The sequence below is a fragment of the Pipistrellus hanaki genome (assembly GCF_964339955.1).
Source record: "Pipistrellus hanaki genome assembly, chromosome: 17".
NCBI classification, from domain to species: domain Eukaryota; kingdom Metazoa; phylum Chordata; class Mammalia; order Chiroptera; family Vespertilionidae; genus Pipistrellus; species Pipistrellus hanaki.
Window position 1 is genome coordinate 40,196,228 of NC_140519.1, and position 19,885 is coordinate 40,216,112.

Here is a 19,885-nt window from a genome sequence, read left to right on the forward strand (position 1 = left end):
CTTGGAATATGGAGCCGAGAAAGTAGCAACCATTTCAGAAACAGAGAAGAGGTGGGAGGAAATGAATGAAATACAGAGAATTAAAATCTCTAAACTTTAGCCAAGTGTCTCCTCTTCCGCATCCTGCTGAGAGTTAGGAGAAACTGGTGACAAGGTTGCAGGCACAGGCGCGCCCTAGGTGAAATCTGGCGCCATTATTTAGGAAAAGCTTTAACTAGCACCTGGGACTACATTCAAGCAGAAGATCCCACCGGTAGGTCATCTTTTAGCGTAACCCCTTTTCTATTGCCAATGCACCACACTTCGCCTGTCAGTCAGCATAATTGATCCAGTACTAATTTTCTCACGAAGCCATCCATTACAAAGGCTGTTGACAGACATAAGCGATAGTATGGTTGAGTTAGAATTTGAAAAGGCCCCTCACAATGGAATTGCTTCTGAAGCCCAAGTCCAGGACAACAGCGTGAGCATGTTGGGCAGAGAAAGCCTTCTGTTCACCGCCAACACAAATGTTTGCCACTTCCAATAAACCAAGTGCCTTCACCCTGGAGTGGTTTCATGCTCCCCTACCTATAAGCCTTCCTGGGTGAAAATACGTACTGTGATCAGGACACACGTAAGACCCACAAAATTCTTTCCTACACTTTAAGAGTAGGAACTGCTACTTTTCAGGTTAGCTTTAACTTGCCCAAATGATCATACACGACCAGAATTTCTTTAAACTCAGAGCCCTTTCCTATTTCTGTCCTTTTCCTGCCCCTAATTAGCAAAGCTAGGAAAACATTCAGCCCAAATGACCCATGACCCAAATCTGACTCACCCCAGCAGAGAAAAGGCTCCAGAAATCATAGGTGTAACATCCTTTTGCTATAAAAGATACAGCCACCTTACAGCTGGTAGCTTATTGGTTTAAAAATAGGTGATCGGCCTCCAGCAAATGGCCAGTAAAGACCAGAACTGGTTTTCCTCTCACTCCTGGGCCATTTTGAAGGCCTGGCCTGCGAACACCTGCCCCATACTTCCACTCTACCTTCAGGCTGGACAAGAACTACAGTGACTTGAATATGGGAAGACTTATGTTATTTTCTGATTTCATACTTTGAAACCATTAAGCAAACATTCTTTGTTAGTCAAGTTGCTAACTAGAGTGAGGAAATTTTAACTCCCCTATTCAAGGACCAACAAATAGTGATTTTTTTCAACCCAATATTTGCACTGAATGGTATATCTTCTGTGCTCATGATTACTTGGAATAACTAGATCAATTTCTAAATTGTTTAAGTCTAAAATTGTTAGGCCAGTCAGTTAATGTGCCTAGAAAATGTGGCTGTGATATATATATGATTTTATAAAAATCTACATGTTCCCTCTGTAATGCCCAGCATCATTTTACCAAATTGTTTGTTGCTCTGTAATAAAATAAGATTCTGAAGTAATGCTCAGCAAACTAATTTACAAAGCTGATATGAAATTTTAACTTTCGCAATAGAAACCATCAAAATAAAACGTGAGGAGGAATAAAAAACATTTTATCTGTGTATTCAGAATCACACACGAGTTAACCTTTACAGTTCAATTTACTATATAGAAATCATTTGGGTTTTATATTCAGTTAAATTCTGAACCAAGATTACAATATTGTAAATTAAAAAAAGGTTGTTACATTAATTTAATACTTTTTAGCATACAAATTGAAATACATTAAGTTCAAACTTCAAATTTATGGCAAACAGTCTTCAAATACAATACAGACATTTCTTAGTTACCATATCATTCACATGTGGTTTTGTAACTCTGAGCTGTTATACATAGAACAGCTCAATGTGACATCTTTTAAAAGATCTGGCATTTGTGGACCAAAGCACAATATGCAAAAAGGGTTGGGAACAATTCCTCCTCCTTATTTTGGTTAAAAAAAGTTGCATGGTAGTTTGGAATTTTGCATAAAACCCCATATTATACCTTGGTAAAGTCCAAGGTATAAGATGACAATGGATTGGGGTCCTAAATTTTTTTTATTAGTAGAACCCATAAAATTCAAATGGGCATTAATCAAATCAAAAAATATTAAGCACCTACTGGTTTAAGTGAAATTTATTGAGATTCATGATCAATTTCTTTCCACCTTGAAATCAAGGTGTAAAAACCAGCTATTAAGTGCATTCCAAACTTCTCCTATGTAGCACAGGTAGAATTTTCTGTCCATTGGCACCAAAGTGAAGTCACATTTCCTCTTGGGAGACAGAAATTCTACATCTGAACATAGATTAAGTTAGGAAAGTATGACCCCTGTTGTTTATTTTATTACTATTATGATTCTGAAATCTAGTTTTACTAACACACTAGCAGTGAACAATGCAAATTCCTGGCAACAACTGTCAGATAAGTGACCCTAACTCCTTTCCCCCCAATCACCATAAAATTTTAGTATGAAGAGAATTAAAAGCAATAACTATGCTGAACAAATAGGGAAATAAGAAACTAATCGATTGGCTAAATAACAAAACAAACCCCTAAGTTCGAAATCACTGCAAACTGAGAAATTGGAAGTAGGTGTGACTCACCCTCAGCCCCTCACAACTCTGAAATTAAATAATATTCCATGCAAAAGAGTATCAGGTTTCTGGATATAGATGTAGCCCTTCTTTAAAGTTTTAGTGTGCTGCAGAGTTTTCTGCAATTTTTATCTTCCTCCCCCCAAGTTAATCAGAGTATTTAATAGAATTGTCCATCTCAGCCAAAAGATTTGTGATTCAAAGGTTTACTAAGTTACTCTATGCATTCTATCTATACAGAAACACCTATTATTACAATTGGTTTATGCAGGATTAACATTTTTGGTGTTAAAATTGTTAAACATCATGCTTACTGCACATCAACTCTCCATGATGCATCTGAACTTCACAATGAAACATTTTATTTAAATTACTAGTTAAATAACTGAAATGTATGAGTCAAACTAAATTTAAGAGGGCTATAAAAGAAAATAACCTTCAAAACAGTCCATATACACATCTATTTCAAACTACCTTTGCTAGCTAGCCCCTTTCCCAAAGTTTTAGCCTGAAAAAACAGTAAAATCTACACAAAATTTTATTGCAATCATACAAGGGTTACATTAGGTCAAATACAACAAATACTATGATGCAATTTTACATTTATTAAACTACAGTTCAAAGCACAAATTTACACTTTCTAAATACACTAAACGTATCTAATGAAGTCACACTGGTCTTCCACTGACATCTGATATATCTGGGTGAAAGACATTAACTTTACAAGACTTTAAACACGAATCCTTAGTATAAAAACTGTGTACTTGTATGTAAACGATTTAATGGGGAACCCAATTAATGGGCTTCCATCTCCACTAAGTCATCCATTTTGTTGCATATTTTATTTTAAACGCTTAAGGGGCAGAACAAACTGGTAAGTTTAAATCTGGATACATCATCTAAATCTCGAAATTAATCCCCAATGAATTATAGATGAAAGCTGTTTTTGTCTGGTCCCAAATAGTTATTATTAGTAGTTTGTTTCCAAGAGAATTAACAGAATAAGATTGATTGAATTTTTCCCACACTGGAATGTAGACCAGACAAGCTTAACCTGCAACTTCAGATCTAAAGAAGCGTTAATGCCTGTTCTAAGCTTCGGTGGAAAAACTGTCTTCTTGGCTCAGCTGGATGCAAGAAGGCACAAAGAAGAAGTTCTTCATCGTGTCTGAAGTAATTCCAGCATCTTGCATCTCATACCTACAGAGAAAAAGATAAGCATAATTCGGAACTTATTTATGCACAAAGATTACAGAACTACTTAACAGACAATAAAATATCTTTCAATAACCCTTAAAAGATGAACATTTTGCTATTATTTATATAAGTTATGCACTCATCACAAAATTAAATTTAGTGCCCAGCCAGCATGGTTCATTGATTTGAGCGTGGACCTCTGAACCAGGAGGTCACGGTTCAATTCTTGGTCAGGGCATATGCCCGGGTTGTGGGCTCGATCCCATGTGGCATGTGTAGGAGGCAGCCGTTTCATCATTGATGCTTCTACCTCTCTCTCCCTCTCCTTTCCTCTCTGAAATCAATTAAAAATATATATATATTTCGCCAAAACCGGTTTGGCTCAATGGATAGAGCGTCGGCTTGGGGACTGAAGGGACCCGGGTTCGATTCCGGTCAGGGGCATGTGCCTTGGTTGCGGGCATATCCCCAGTGGGGGGTGTGCAAGAGGCAGCTGATCGATGACTCTCTCTCGTCGGTATTTCTAGCTCTCTATCTCTCTCTCTCTTCCTCTCTGTACAAAATCAATAAAATATATTTTAAAAAAATAAAATAAAAAAATATATATTTTAAAAAATTGGCAAACATTCTGTCACCTCAAATATCTAATCTGCTTTAAAATATAAACACCTTACCAATCACTGAATGACATCATGAAGTAAATAGCTGGCCTCTGACAATCATTAAAAGCAGATGGCTCGTGCAGAGAATCTGCTCCCATGTTGTCAAAGATAAGCCAATCTCCCACGTTCAGCTCAGGAAGAAGACACTTTTCCACAATGTGATCAAGCTCATCACAGGATGGACCCCAAAGGCTGCTTGTAAACAGAGGCTCATCGTCCTTGTATTTCTGTAGGAAAGAAAAAGTATTTTAAAGTTTTCACTCATGCAGGTACTGCATCTGAGGGTAGATAAGAGCATTTTTTACTAACTCAGATCCACCTTGCCATGAAAGGGAGGTCAGTAGAGCCCTTTATAAGTCCTTAAAGCAACAGACTAAAGCCAGAAGAATGCAGATCCTCAAAAAAGGGCACTAGTTCCTAACCTAAAGTACTTCTTCGAAACCTAGGATACATCTTAAAAATATCAGCTCAATTTACAAACTGCCAAGTGAGCAGATTTAATATTATTTGTAATAGAACTTGCCTTGTGAACCTCTGGAATGGTATTTAAGTCCTCAGACAGTTTACTTGCAAAAGAACCATAAACACCATCATTCATAGAATACACAAAAGCTGGTTCATCACTTCCGGTTTTTTCTACTGAAATAAAGAAGAAAAAATGAAGGTGAATTTCAGTAAAATGCCTCTAATAGTTATCATGAAATGCCTATCAAACACACTGAAAATTTATAGTACTGACTCCTAGTTTTAACATCCTATATAATAAAAGGTTAATATGCAAATTGACTGAATGGCAGAGTAACCAGTCACTATAACACACACTGACCACCAGGGGGCAGATGCTCAATGTAGGAGCTACCTATCTCCTGGTAGTCAGTGTGCTTCCACAGGGGGAGTGCCACTCAGCCAGAAGCTAGGCTCATGGCTGGCAAGCACAGCAATGGTGGCGGGAACAGGCCTAAGCCAAGGGGCCTGGACTGAGAGAGGGCACAGGTCAGGCTGAGAAAACCCCACCCCAGTGCACGAATGTTGTGTACCAGGCCTCTAGTCTCAAAATATTTAACTTAAAAAAACCCTACAGCCTAGCCAGTGTGGCTCAGTGGTTGAGCATGAACCTGGAGGTCCCAGTTGGATTACAGGTCAGAGCACATGCCAGGGTTGTGGGCTAGAACCCCAATAGGGGGCGTGCAAGAGTCAGCTGATCGATGATGTTTCTCTCATCAATATTTCTGTCTACCCCTCTTCCCTTCCTCTCTAGAAGTTAAAAAAACACCAACCCACAGATATGATAAATACTGACAACCTTAAACAAAACTGTTAGCCTAAAAAACAACGCATTTCACAAAGGAAAAGAACCAATGAACATATGAAAAAATGCTCTGCATTATTCACCACCAGGTAAATACAAATTAAAAGTACAATGAGCTATCACCACCACACACCTACTGAATGGATAAAAGATAGGCAATGCCCTAGCTGGTTTGGCTCAGTGAATAGAGCATTGGCCTGCAGACTGTGCCCATGCCCGGCTGCAGGCTCCATTCCCAGTGGGGGCTGTGCAGGAGGACAAAGGTGGGGAACAAGCAGAACCTGCATATAATTTACACTGCCAAAGGGAGAGTAAAATAGTAACGCCACATTGATATCTCTGAAAACATCTATTCTATAACCAAACAACTCTATTCTTAATCATTTACCCAAACATCGACAAGATTTGTATAAGAATGTTGATTTAGCCAGGACCGGTTTGGCTCAGTGGATAGAGCGTCAGCCTGTGTACTGAAAGGTCCCGGGTTCGATTCCAGTCAAGGGCATGTACCTTGGTTGCGGGCACATCCCCCGTGGGGGGTGTGCAAGAGGCAGCTGGTCGGTGTTTCTCTCATCGACGTTTCTAACTCTCTGTCCCTCTCAATTCCTCTCTGTGTAAAATCAATAAAATATATATAAAAAAAAAAAAAAAAAAAAAAAAAAAAAAAAGAAAAAAGAATGTTGATTTATTCAAAATAGCCAAAAACTGAAACTAAATATTCATTAGCAAGAGAATGTATAACTTGTATATTCACAGAATATTATCAATAAACATGAAACAAAATGGTTCAATCAGATATATTATACTGAGCTTTCTTGAACAAAAGAATATATGCTGTATCAGCAGTTGCCAACCGGTGGTCTGTGGACCACTGGTGGTCTTGTGAGGTTGGCAACCACTGTGCTATATGGTTCCATTTATATGAAGTGAAAGTGGTTCAAATTAATCTGTGGCAGAAAAATAACCAGAATAGTGTTTGTCTGGCGAGGGAACATAACTGAGAAAAAACAATTCTAAGATATGAAAATTATCTTTTGAAAGGGATATCACTATTATGTCATTAACCCCTTAAGTAACATACTTAAGATTGTGCTCACTCTATTTCAAAAAACACCCCCAAACCTAAATAAATACTGAGAGTCTCGTTCACTTTGTCAAACTTGCGGCCCACAATGAATATTTTTGTGGCTCAGCCAATATAACGGTATATAAGAAACATTTTAATAACTATTTGATAACCTAATTTTTGCAATATCCTGTTATACATAATTATTAATGAACTACGTTTGCTAATGACTGATTTCTGTAATTGTGTTGCATTCATTTCCCTTACACGCCTTACGTGCAGGCACACCATTTCTCTCCACTAATACTAACAGCGAATATTTTAGCAGCCAATTGCAATGTCATCATTAGTCTTATTATGACTTGTTTGGTATGCTCAACAGGAAATATTTCACTTTCAGAGAACAAGAAAAATAGGTTTACTTGTGTTACACTTATGAATCTGTGTTACACTTATTCAGTCTCTGGTAAGTTAATGTTCAAGAAAAAATATTCATTCTTATTAAAACCTTCTATTATTTTATGTTAATGATGACTCATTTATCTCAGCCCTTTGTATTCAGCATGTCTCAATCAAAATAAACCTACATTTCTATGAAAATGAAAGCTTTTGGTTTTTTTTTTTGCAACCCACATGAACATACAAACTTTGATTTGGCCTGTGCTAGCCTTTGAGTTTGACATGCTTGGTCGTTAAACGGCTTGCTGTTGTGCAGTGGTGTGGATTAGCTATTCTGAAAACCCCTTCTGTGTGTTCTAGGCTTAAGTAAGCGAGAGTGAGGAATAAATGAGCTAGGCTTCTCATTGTTGGGAAGGGAGTTACACAGGGAAAGGGAGAAACCAAATGTGCCCTGTAGTGTATCACTCTCACAGCTTTTGATATACAATTATGTTTATTAAGAACTCAAAGGTATGCCGAAACCGGTTTGGCTTAGTGGTAGAGCGTCGGTCTGCGGACTGAAAGGTCCCAGGTTCGATTCTGGTCAAGGGCATGTACATTGGTTGCAGGCACATCCCCGGTAGGGGGTGTGCAAGAGGCAGCTGGTCGATGTTTCTCTCTCATCGACGTTTCTAGCTCTCTATCTCTCTCCCTTCCTCCTCTCTGTAAAATATCAATAAAAAATATATTTAAAAAAAAAAAGAACTCAAAGGTAAAAAGACTACTTTACTCTTGCTTATTTTGGGGGGAAGACTATGGGAAGAAATGTCTCCTTAATGTAGAATAGTACCTTTCTACCCATTTTTTTTTTAAAGCGATACTTTCAGCCCTAGCCAGTTTGGCTCAGTGGATAGGGCGTCAGTCAGTGGACTGAAGGGTTCCAGGTTTTATTCTGATCAGGGGCCCATGCCTGGGTTGCAGGCTTGATCCCCAGTGGGGGCATGCAGGAGCCAGCCGATCAATGATTCTTTCTCATCACTCATGTTTGTTTCTCTTTCCCTCTCCCTTCCTCTCTGAAATAAAAGTATTTAAAAAAAAAAAAAAAAAAAATAGTGAATTTCGCCGAAACCGGTTTGGCTCAGTGGACAAAGCGTCAGTCTGCGAACTGGAAGGTCTCGGGTTCGATTCCGGTCAAGGGCATGTACATTGGTTGCAGGCGCATCCCCGGTGGGGGGTGTGCAGGAGGCAGCTGGTCGATGTATCTCTCTCATCGATGTTTCTGGCTATCTCTCTCCCTTCCTCTCTGTGAAAAATCAATAAAATATATTTTTTATGAAAATAAATAAATAAATAAAAATAGTGAATTTTGAAAATAAACAAATGTGATACTTTTAGACTGTCTAGATTAAAAGGACTCCATTGGCCTTACATAACCTAAGAAAGTACAAGGCAGATTCTCCCTGTGATTCATGTGATTGAAATCACACACAATAAAACGCTGCTTCTTAACAAATGGTGAGAATCACCTGGGGGAAGTGTATCTAAAATATGTCTAGCTCAACATCAGCACATGAGAGTTCCATTCAGATGTCTGAGGGACATTTTGAAAAGATCCCTGTCTATAGTTGGCTGAAGACCACCCACCTATATAATCCATAAAATGTCCTACAATATAATTACACTAGAATATCTGATAAATTCATCTTCAAAATAACTGGGATTATCTACTAACAGAAGAAACTATAAACTTTGTAACTTACCTCCAGAGGAAAATTTATCACTTTCGACAACTTTCTTTGCAATGATATTAACTGCAAGTGTAAATGCAGAAGACACGTAGTAGCTTCCAGGTTCTGAAATTATCTTAATGCCAGATCCTTCAGGAAAGTAGACATCCAACAGAGGGCTGATAACACGATTAACCTATGAATTTTAAATCCCACATTATAGTTTCAATATTGGATTAGACAATTCAAATTAAGCCACATTCCTGTCTAGCAACAAGGAAGTAAAATTTCAAATCAGTTTTTAAGTATTAAAGAATGTGGAGGAGGACAGAACAGGAAATTAAGGAGTGATGTACACATGGATAAAATAGCTTAAGTTACCCAAGTTGTGAATCTGTGCTATTAAGCAGCTGTAAGAGCACAACAGAATAGAAACTTTTCTGTGGTAAAAGTTATCATGATACAGAGGTTAAAAAAATTATTAAACTTATCAAAGTTAGCTAGGTCTTCTCATTGCCTACTTATTTTCTGAGAATCAAATTTTAAACAGATATCACAGGCTTTTATAGTTCCTGACACTGTAAAACCCTAGACTACTTACTCATCTACCACCTAAGAAGCAAAGAGAGAGAGATTATTCCAGCATGTTCACCCACTGAACAGCTTACCTCTTCCAATTGAAATTCAGTTCCTGTGAAGCCTCCTCCAATGTCTAAGATGTTCATTGTGAAGCCAAACTCTCCCTAGAGATGAAGAATAGGAACATTTTGAAAACCCCCTCCCAGGCTGATAAAAATGTATGTTCTGACATTGAATACAGCAAGTTTTTTGGTTCATAACAGAAGCAGATTAATTAAATGTTATATATGTTAGCTTCCTGATGTTGTCCATACTGTCTTGTAGACAAGTAAATCACTAATTCTTTCACCCACTTTTAAAATGAACTGTATGGAACTCTGCTTATAACGTAAAAAAATAAGTAAGGTGTGTGTCATAAATATGAGAGTAATTCAGAGATAGGAGTGTTTTTCTAACAACCTGATATAAATATCAAAATTCAAGGAAAAAACTTACAGCCATGTCAAACACACATCGAGCATCAGATAGAGCATGTACGTATACTTGAGATTCTTTGCAAGCACTTGAAACATGAAATCTGAAAGAAATAAAGTAATAAATATAAAGTAGCAGCAAATTTTAGCGACACTTCCTGTAATTCCTTTCAATTCTCATTCACCATATTGACACAATTAAGTATTTACCTTAGCTTTAACTAATAGTTCAAGTATTAAAAGCCCTAACCTCTAATTATCATTACAACACTTAACAATAAGTTATCAGTCATGATTCATGAACTATCAAATTGGGAAAGGGAAAGTTCCTGCAGATATTGGTAGAGTAAAAAGTTCCATCAATAAAATTGGGCCACAAAAACCATTTTATCGGATAATATATAAAAACATGTCTATTGTGAAATACAAATGAACATTAATTCACCTGAGTATTACACACTTAAACTTGTTAATATTACTTAAGTGACAGATTTAGAAGAGAATAGTTAAACTTAACTGAAGTATGATTTTGTACTCTGATTGTGGCAGTGATTACATAAATCTTAAAATTCGTAGTCTACCCCCCTAAAAAAGATAATTTCCCCTCTGTTAACTTAAAAAATAGAGTTGAAATGTGAAAGCTCTCAAATATATGTCAATGCTGTCATCTAAAGTAGTGATTAACAGTGATGATTCTTTGTTAATCTTTATGAACAATTTAAAAAGCAAGATCTTGTACTGTAGTGGACTAGCAATGGAATAGCAACTCAGAAAATTAGATGGGAGAAAGCAGCACAAAATAGTATGAAGGATAAAGCATAGTTAGTTTTTTCCTACACTAAGAAGGTTAAAAATATATATATCATATATAAATAAAAAATATACAAAACTGAAAGTTGAATCTATGAGTTCATACGAAAGAGTCTTAAATCAATAATCTTAAAAAAAAATACTCACTTAACCCCAATAATTTGGACATCAAGTTCCTTAGCACATTCCAAGATATGCCTACAGTTCTTCAGGGTAGCGCCAAACTTCATGTTACCCTCTTCATCTCCAGTATTATCTTCCGTTGCAATATGTAGTAAGACCCTAAGAGAAGGGGAAGATGATTGGGGCAGAGTTGGTTTACATCATCATCAGCACATGTGAAGCCTGAAGGTTGTAGAAATTGTTTTCATTATGTTGCCATTGCTCCCAAATCCAGCGACGGATGAATCAAGTGAACCTAATGAAAAACAATCCTGTATAGAGAAAAAACTAGCAATTAGGGCCTAAAGCATGAAGCTTAAAAGGATGGAATTTGGAAATAGGAAGTTAAAACTCTGTTGTAGCAGCAAGGGTAGGTAGGGCTCTGTAATGAAAGACATTACTTTCAAATGAAGTCCATCAGTCCATAAATCCACCTGGAAAGACTAAATTGAATAGCAATGCCATCATTTTTTTCAGGAAAAATATTAGGGTTTCAAATTTCAAAATTATTCTAGCCACTAACTTTCCACCCACTTATTCTGAACATTCCTCCTATTAATCTCATATCTAACAAAAATTTTGGGAAGCTTTTAGTTATTTTATTTGTATAAAAGGTTTTAGACTACTGATTTAAATCTATTTGATATTTCCTTTCAAACCATGACAATCTAGAGAAAATGATCATAAGGTATTCAAATAATTACAAAACCACTAAAAACTGCAAATACACAAAAACTGTGTTGGTGAATGACTGATGATGAACGGGCAAGTCTGATAAAAACTAAATTGTTCTATCGATGGGTAGAATAAATTCTAGCAAAAATATACCATTCCATTTACAATTTAACACAGTAAACATTCCATCCAAATCAGGGCATATCTTTAGAAGATCACGGCACAGAAATTTTTAGAGAGAGTTCTCTAGAAAATTTTCTGAAAAAGCCCAAAGGTTTTTAGGGTAATCGATCCTATTAGGATGCCTTTCTCAGGATAACATTAACATCATTATAAATATACCAGGAAAATATGGATGATACACATTTCCAGGAACATGTAACTCATTCAAAGTAAGCAAACATGCTTAGCCCACACGGCTCTGGTTGAGCACTGACCTCTGAACCAGGAAGTCACGGTTCGATTCCTGGTCAGGACATATGCCTAGAGCAGCGTTTTTCAACCGCTGTTCCGCGGCACACTAGTGTTGCCTGGTGTGCCGTAGGTGCAGACAAGACAAGAATTTTATAATTTTTCACTATTTTGTTTACTTAATATTTCACAATAAAGTAATTATAAAATACTTTCTTTGTGTTTATTTGATTCCTATTCAAGAGAATTACTTTATATATAGTCAATGTAGGCACAGAGTTAAATTTTTTAACATTTTCTAATGGTGGTGTGCCTCGTAATTTTTTTCATGAAACAAGTGTGCCTTTGCCCAAAAAAGGTTGAAAAACACTGGCCTAGAGGTTGTGTGGCATGCAGGAGGCAGCCAACAGGTTTTCTCTCTCATCACTGATGTTTCTCGCCCTTCCTCTCTGAAATCTATTTTTAAAAAATGAAAGCAAGCAAATAATTTTGTGCTAATACAATATATTAAGTATATATGAACTCCTCTTGAGATTATTTTTTGCCTAAAATTTTTGTTTTTTAAAAATATATTTATTTCTTCATTGATTTCAGAGAGGAATGGAGAGGGAGGAGAGAGAAAAACATCAGTGATGAGAATCAATGATTGGCTGCTTTTTCCAAGCCCCCTACTGGGGATCGAGCCTGCAACCAGGGCATGTGGCCTTGGCCAGAATCAAACCTGGGACCTTCAGTCCGCAGGCTGACACTCTATCCACTGAGCAAAATTGGTGAGAGCAAAACTTTTTGCTTTTAAAAAGTAACTTTTTTAATTTATAAAACAATCCTGGAATGCAAAGTAAAAAAAAAAAAAAAACACACTTCCTTTTCAAATAGAAGTGTAAATTTTAAAGAGATCCCACAAATCATTAAGGACAACCATTCAAGAGCTATAGCCAAGGGCAGAATATATCCTTAGCTAACCAGGAAAAGAAGCTGACCAAAATGCACCCTGTTCCTAAAATGACATAACTAGCAGGATTAATGTGGTTATAAAAATATAGCTGTGGCCCTAATTTTTATCCCAACCTTAAGTTAAAGATTATAAATTTATGCCCTAAACTGTCTTTATCTCATCCTAACTCCATCTAAAGGGTTAGAAATACCCAATAAAACACTAGCATTTTCTATATAGAAATTTTAAATAAGTTAAAATAATTACAACACACACCACTGCCCTACATAACTGTCTCCTTTCCCCAGGATAAGACAAACCCAAACCCCAAGCAAATAAGATAATCTACCGAGGTACTAAGTTTTACACTTACTTGGCATTTGGATGATTACGTGCAATTTTCTTCAATTCGACTTCACTGTCACAGGTCATAATGTTCACTCCAACTTTTGCTGCATACTTTATCTGAGACACTTGCTTGCAAGGACTTATGTAAATGATGTTTTCTGGAGACACACCCAATTCCTGCACTAAAGCCATTTCAGTCTGTAAAATAGATGTTAAACAGTGTCATCTAAAAGGCAAATTTCCTATTACTTTTCATTCAATTACTACCATATATATGTGTGTGTGTCTGTGTGAAATTTTCAAGTTATAAGAAGTTAAATTTGTATTACATAATGCCACAGTACATATTCTGGTAATGCTTACTATACTATCTTGGGTTAAAACCTTTTAAAAGGTATAATTACTACTGGAGAAATTTCTTAATTTAGAATATTACTTGTCATCAGAAGTAATTTGATCTAAGCCAGGTCTAGCCTAAGAATGAGGAATAGCCCTAACTGGTTTGGCTCAGTGGGTATCGTATGTCGGCCTATGGACTGAAGGAACCCAGGTTCAATTCCGGTCAACAGCATATACCCAAGTTGTGGGCTCAATCCCCAGTGGGGAGGATTGAGGGGGGGGATGGGGGGGGATAGGAGACAGTCAATCAATGATTCTCTTTCATCATTGATGTTTCTATCTCTTTCTCACCTTTACTCTCTAAAATAAATAAAAATATATTTTAAAAAGAGAGGGAATGAGGGGGAAAAAGTGTCAGTAAAGATAAAGAGAACTTTTAAAAGTCTCATTTCACTGAAACTTTCCTTTCATTGATAGCAAACTTAAAAAATTGGTCAATTTGCACTATTAGGCTGCAAATTTAAACAAGAGTTTTTAAAAAACCTATCCAAAAGTCAAATTTCCTTGAAGTTTTTCTCCACCTGTTGTGGGTAACCAAAAGTCAGAAAGTTAATTTTTTAAAAAACTAAATTATTATCTGTGTACACACCTTACTACCCACCCCCCCCCCCGAGTTTTGTGTCCATTGGTTGTACTTATATGCATGTATACAAGTCCTTCGGTTGATCTATTATCTCCCCCACAGAAAGTTAATTTTTAAGTATTATAGTTTAATGGCAAAATCAAGAAAAAATACTTACTTTACTCGAACAAGCAAATCCAGTTCCAAGAGCTGCCAAAATCTCAAGTACAGCTGGGGTAGAGTTGCACTTTACTGTGTAGAATGGCTTGATCTGAGCCACTACGTTCTGCCACTGACTGTGTTTCTTCACAATCTTTCCAAGATCTCCCACAAAAAATGCCTTCTTCCCTGTCTATGATGTTCATAAAAAAAAAAAAAAAAAAAAAAAAAAAAGAGAAATAGTCACACCTACTGAAAATAGAGTACCAATGAGTAGGAAAGAACTCCCTTTTTCCTCCATAAATGAGCCAAAACATGTATTATTTATACACTACATTTAAGGCTTATGGAAGAATTAAGCTAGATCTATAATGATTTTAAAAAACCTGTGCCTACTCCTAGGGTAGAGATGATTGTGCACGTCAATGAGAAAACATTGGTTGGCAGATAAAATAATCTTATTTAGAATATACAACATCCAGCCGGGACCGGTTTGGCTCAATGGATAGAGCGTCGGCTTGGGGACTGAAGGGTCCCGGGTTCGATTCTGGTCAAGGGCATGTACCTTGGTTGCGGGCAGATCCCCAGTAGGGGGTGTACAAGAGGCAGCTGATTGATGACTCTCTCTCATCGATGTTTCTAACTCTCTATCTCTCTCCCTTCCTCTCTGTACAAAAATCAATAAAATATATTAAAAAAAAAAAGAAAAAAGAATATACAACATCCAAATACTGTTTTTTAAACATATTTTTTTGGGAAAAAAATATGTATACTACTGAAACATGCCAAGAAATAGATATGATTGGAAATGAATGGCAGATATGAGATAGTATTTTAAGTACCAGCAAGAGAAATAAGATATTCAGTTGTAAATCAACCTTCAGCCATACAATTAAATAAAATCATTAAGAGAACAGTTATTAACTAAATGTGGGATGTTTGAGACTGTAAACAAGAACAGATGAAAAGAGAATGTCAAAGACCATGAGAGATTAACTGAAGAGTGAGGAGAATCATTTTTTGGTTTTATTTTTCTCTATTTACCTACCCTTAGAAGAACAAGTTTTTTCCATCCTATTATTGAACTCTAGTAACATGAAAACAACTCAACAAATTTGGGGAATATGGGAAATTAGCTCCAATAAAAAAGCAAATTCTATCAGTAAGGTGATAAACAAAAATAATTCTACCAATAAGCACAAAATAAAAATAAACGATCTTAAGTAGTCACGTGTATGATTTTATAGAAGCTGACACTAGGGGCAGTAGAGTGTAAGCATTCAATGTAAACTATCAATTCTCGGTCCACATACACCAGATTATCTGAAATGTAAATGAAGATCTAGCCCTGGTCAGTGCAATTCCACTGGTTACAGCTGAGGCCTCCAGCACTGCAGGATGGAGGGTTCAATTCTCAGTCCAGGGCACAGCAGGGAAAGGGCTGTCAGGGTGCACGTTTTTTAAAAATGTGGGCTGGAGAGAGATCCTCATCCCCATTCAAGGGGAAAGGGCAGTGTTAAGGCAACCCAGAAAAAAAGACAACCTGGAAAAAACTTCTGAGCAGGTCCTTCATTAGACTGACTTCTTGGAAACAAAGCATTGGTATTTTAGAATTCAGAAACGTGAGACAGCCCACTTACCAGGGTATGTTCATTAACATAGTTATCAATAACATCTCCAAGGTTTGTTCCTTCATCCAACAGGCCAACGAAGTAGTTTGCATCGTCAATAAATCCTTTCATCTCAGCCGTATTCCACAAAGCCGAAAGTCATAAACCAGGAAAAACAAGAGACGGGCCACCAATCCTTATGTATGGGTCCTTAGAATATGCAACAAACTGTCAAAACAGAAGTTATTTAAACATTTATATTATTTCAGTAGGTAACCTTATATTATTTCAGCTGTCAACGAAAGTGTGCTAAATGCCTAATTTAATGAAGACTCTGCATGATCACTCAACACTTTCAGAAACATTAGAGTGCCCATTAAAAAGTGTGTACTTTATATATTTTTATAAAAAGCTCGATATGATGACTTTAGAGAAGATAATCCACATATATGCACATTTATTTATTACAAGTCAATATGGTCACCTTATTTACATGGAGTTGCAGACTCAGACTATATTAATCCTCATCTTGTTTTATGATTCTTCCATAACACAATTTACTAATTTTAAGTGAAGATAGCTTATTAACTAGTGAATTAAGTATCTACAGCCAAAAAATTAAAATACTGAGTTTCAATATATTGCCAGCTAGATAATATAGCATGCTACCAGGCAACTCAAATAAGTGTTCTCTAAATAAAATTGTAGAGTAGATGAAAGGTAAGTAATAGAAGTCAGTGGAAGTCTAGGGTGACGTAAGAGGAAATTTGTTACAGACTGACTAGGTAAGGTTAGCAACGTACATGTCTTATGAGGCTAGTTGATTAACTGATCTAGATGTCAGAAGACCTGGTCCTGCCATGTCATTTAACAACTTTGCAATCTTAGGTCATTTTCTCTAATTTAAAAATATATATATATTTTATTGATTTTTTACAGAGAGGAAGGGAGAGAGATAGAGAGCTAGAAATGTCGATGAGAGAGAAACATCGACCAGCTGCCAACGTACATGCCCTTGACCAGAATCGAACCTGGGACCTTTCAGTCCCCAGACTGACGCTCTACTGCTGAGCCAAACCGGTTCCGGCCATTTTTTCCTAAATTTTAATGATCTTTAACTACTTCGTCAAAACGTTGTAGTTAGAGCTAAAATTAAGTTGCCAATTGCCAGAAACACAAAAATGCTATCGTAATTCAAAACCTGGTATAAACTAAGTTCATCTGTACATTATAAACCATTTACTGATAACTGATTTTTAAAAAGGCATTGGAGCCCTGGCTGGTGTGGCTCAGTTGTTTGGAGCGTTGTCCTGTATACCAAAAGGTTGGCATACAACAAAATTTCTACCAACATGTACAAAATAAAAATAAATGATCTTAACTAGTGGTCAATGAGTCTAAAGAAGTCGACACTAGCATCTATACTACTAATAAGAGAGAAAGATGCAAATTGACCACCAGCCCATCAGGAGTATGCAAATGAACCCAATAAAGATGGCTGGTTAATCTGCATACGCAGGCACCAAGTGGCCAGGGGCAGGGCGAGAAAACAGGCATTCCGCAACACCACAGCAGCTCCGGGCTGGAGCAAAGGCAGAAAGGTGGCTCCTTGCCAGAGGGAAGGCAATGCAACATCCAGGGGAAGGAAGGCCCATTCTTGCATGAATCTTCATGCATCGGGCCTCTAGTCTATACAAATAAAAGGGTAATATGCTAACTAGACCAGAAAGACTTTCCGGACAAAGCCATGGTGGCAGGGCCGAGGCACAGGTGGTTAAGGGCGATCAGGCCAGAAGGGGAGGGCAATTGGGACCAAGCAGGCCAGCAGGCAAAGTTGTTAGGGGCAATTAGGCAGGCAGGCAGTTAGGAGCCAGTGGTCCCAGATTGTGAGAGGGGTATCTGACTGCCAGTTTAGACATGTAAGATTGGGGCAAAACCAGCAGTCGGATATCCCTCAAGGTGTCCCAGATTGGAGAGAGTGCAGACTGGGGCACTAGTTCAATATAAATTGATTCCTGGTTAGGGCACATACCTAGATTGCAGCTTGGATCTCAGTCAGGAGACACATGGTAGGGTTCTCATTCATATGTTTCTGCCCTCCTCCCCCTTTCCTAAAACCAGTAAGTATATCCTAGGTGAAGATTAAAAATATCCTACACATTCCCATATGATGAGCTAATATGCAAATAGTCGTCATGCCCTCGCGCCGGGGCTGGGGGACCTGAGACTATGCATCCACCCTTGCCCAGCATGGCTAGATGAGGAACCAAGGCTGCACCGGTCCTCTCCCAACCCCCAAAGCTTGACCGGGGGCAGTTAGGAGCCAGAGGACCTGGATTGTGAGAGGAATGTCCCAGATTGGAGAGGGTGCAGGCTGGGCTGAGAGGCCCCTCCACTCCATGCACCAATTTCATGTACCAGGCCTCTTGTACTGACAGAAACATATATCTTTTAAGCTGAATTCAGGGGAAGGAAGGCCCATTCTTGCATGAATCTTCATGCATCGGGCCTCTAGTCTATACAAATAAAAGGGTAATATGCTAACTAGACCAGACTAATGTAATCCTTAGTTTACTTTAAGCAAGGATTTGTGTATTTTTTAACATGAAGTTCACAAACGAAGACTACTCATTGTCTTGTACAGATTTCTGGTTGCCACATTAACAATGGGCATAGATCAGCCCTTGGCCACCTACTTTACAATTTGCACAGCCTTTCTTGAGTCTTCAACCCTTTTCCTACCGCCAACTCTGTTCTATCCTAGGTCTTCACCATTGTGATGGCCCTCATCCTAGAAGCGTACTCCAATGGTTTCCCAATTGTCGGCTTTCTGGTTGCACCAAAACAAACTCATCAATAAGTCATAATACTAGTCAAATTTCATGAAATACAAACAATGCTTAGTTTTAAAATTTAAACACCAACAACTAAGAAGTCAATTCCATTCAGTTTAGGTCAGTGGTCGCCAACCAGTGGTCCGTGAGGTCTGAAAGGTTGGCGATCGCTGGTTTAGGTAATCAAATCTTTCTGAAATAGTAGAAACAGTAAAGGTGAGAATATTTTTATTTTACCAAGGAAGTTAATAGGGCATATTCACAAGAGATCTCATACCTATGCAGTAAGTCAAATGGTAGTCTGAACATTCTCTGAAGTTTGTTATAATAGGACTGATATAAATCTGTGCCCAGAAAGTAATACATTGTAAGCTCGAGGACACATGTTTATTTTAAGCAATGTAACTCTAGCTAAAGCATCATTTTAGGGAGATAGTCAACTATGCACTAAGAGAAACAAAATATAAAGGCTACTCATTCAGAAAGTTCAGTGGGAAGGTTTAAGCATAAAAAGAGCACGTAGAAACGTCCTGTTAACTTATACCACCGATCTTCCTGGCAAGAAGGCTTTCATTCACTCTATCAACAATGAAAAATAACTTAACCAAGGTCTTCGGCCTAATGTTTCAGCTCATGTGACTCCTCAGTATGCTCTACTGTTTTTATTTATTTTTGTTAATCCTCACTGGAGGAAAATTTTCCATTGATTTTCACAGAAAGTAGAAGGGAAGGGGAGAGACACAGAGAGAAGTATCAGTGTCTGATATGGTTGCCCTCAGCACATCACAACTAGTTACATTCTTTGACCAGAATCAAACAAGGGACCCTTCAATTCACAGGCAGATGCTCTAGCACTGAGCCAAACTGACTTAGGGCTATTCTACTATATATATAATATTTACTTGGGAATCTTGGGTTATCAATTATAGATCACTACAGGCAATTGCTACTAAATTCAACAATTCTAGCTTTAGAGTCAGGACAAGATGAACCTTAGTTTCTTATAGCAATAGTGCTTAGGGAAAAGGTAATTTT

General features: G+C 37.5%; 1 protein-coding gene across 3 annotated transcripts in view; it reads right to left on the reverse strand.

Moving 5' to 3' along the window:
* Nucleotides 1-1,508: 1,508 nt before the first annotated feature.
* Nucleotides 1,509-19,885, reverse strand: part of AZIN1 (antizyme inhibitor 1) — a 36,085-nt gene continuing 17,708 nt past the window's right edge. For 2 of the 3 annotated variants that reach the window (XM_084864583.1, XM_084864584.1), the window contains 10 exons: nucleotides 16,047-16,244; nucleotides 14,426-14,599; nucleotides 13,312-13,484; nucleotides 10,904-11,038; nucleotides 9,969-10,050; nucleotides 9,563-9,637; nucleotides 8,928-9,090; nucleotides 4,938-5,053; nucleotides 4,427-4,641; nucleotides 1,509-3,755 (listed from right to left, as the gene is read on the reverse strand). In XM_084864583.1, coding sequence (XP_084720709.1) covers nucleotides 3,647-3,755; nucleotides 4,427-4,641; nucleotides 4,938-5,053; nucleotides 8,928-9,090; nucleotides 9,563-9,637; nucleotides 9,969-10,050; nucleotides 10,904-11,038; nucleotides 13,312-13,484; nucleotides 14,426-14,599; nucleotides 16,047-16,148 — 1,344 coding nt within the window. In that variant the 5' untranslated portion in view covers nucleotides 16,149-16,244 and the 3' untranslated portion in view covers nucleotides 1,509-3,646. The remainder of the gene's footprint in view (nucleotides 3,756-4,426; nucleotides 4,642-4,937; nucleotides 5,054-8,927; nucleotides 9,091-9,562; nucleotides 9,638-9,968; nucleotides 10,051-10,903; nucleotides 11,039-13,311; nucleotides 13,485-14,425; nucleotides 14,600-16,046; nucleotides 16,245-19,885) is intronic. The other variant, XM_084864585.1, reaches the window with a different exon arrangement.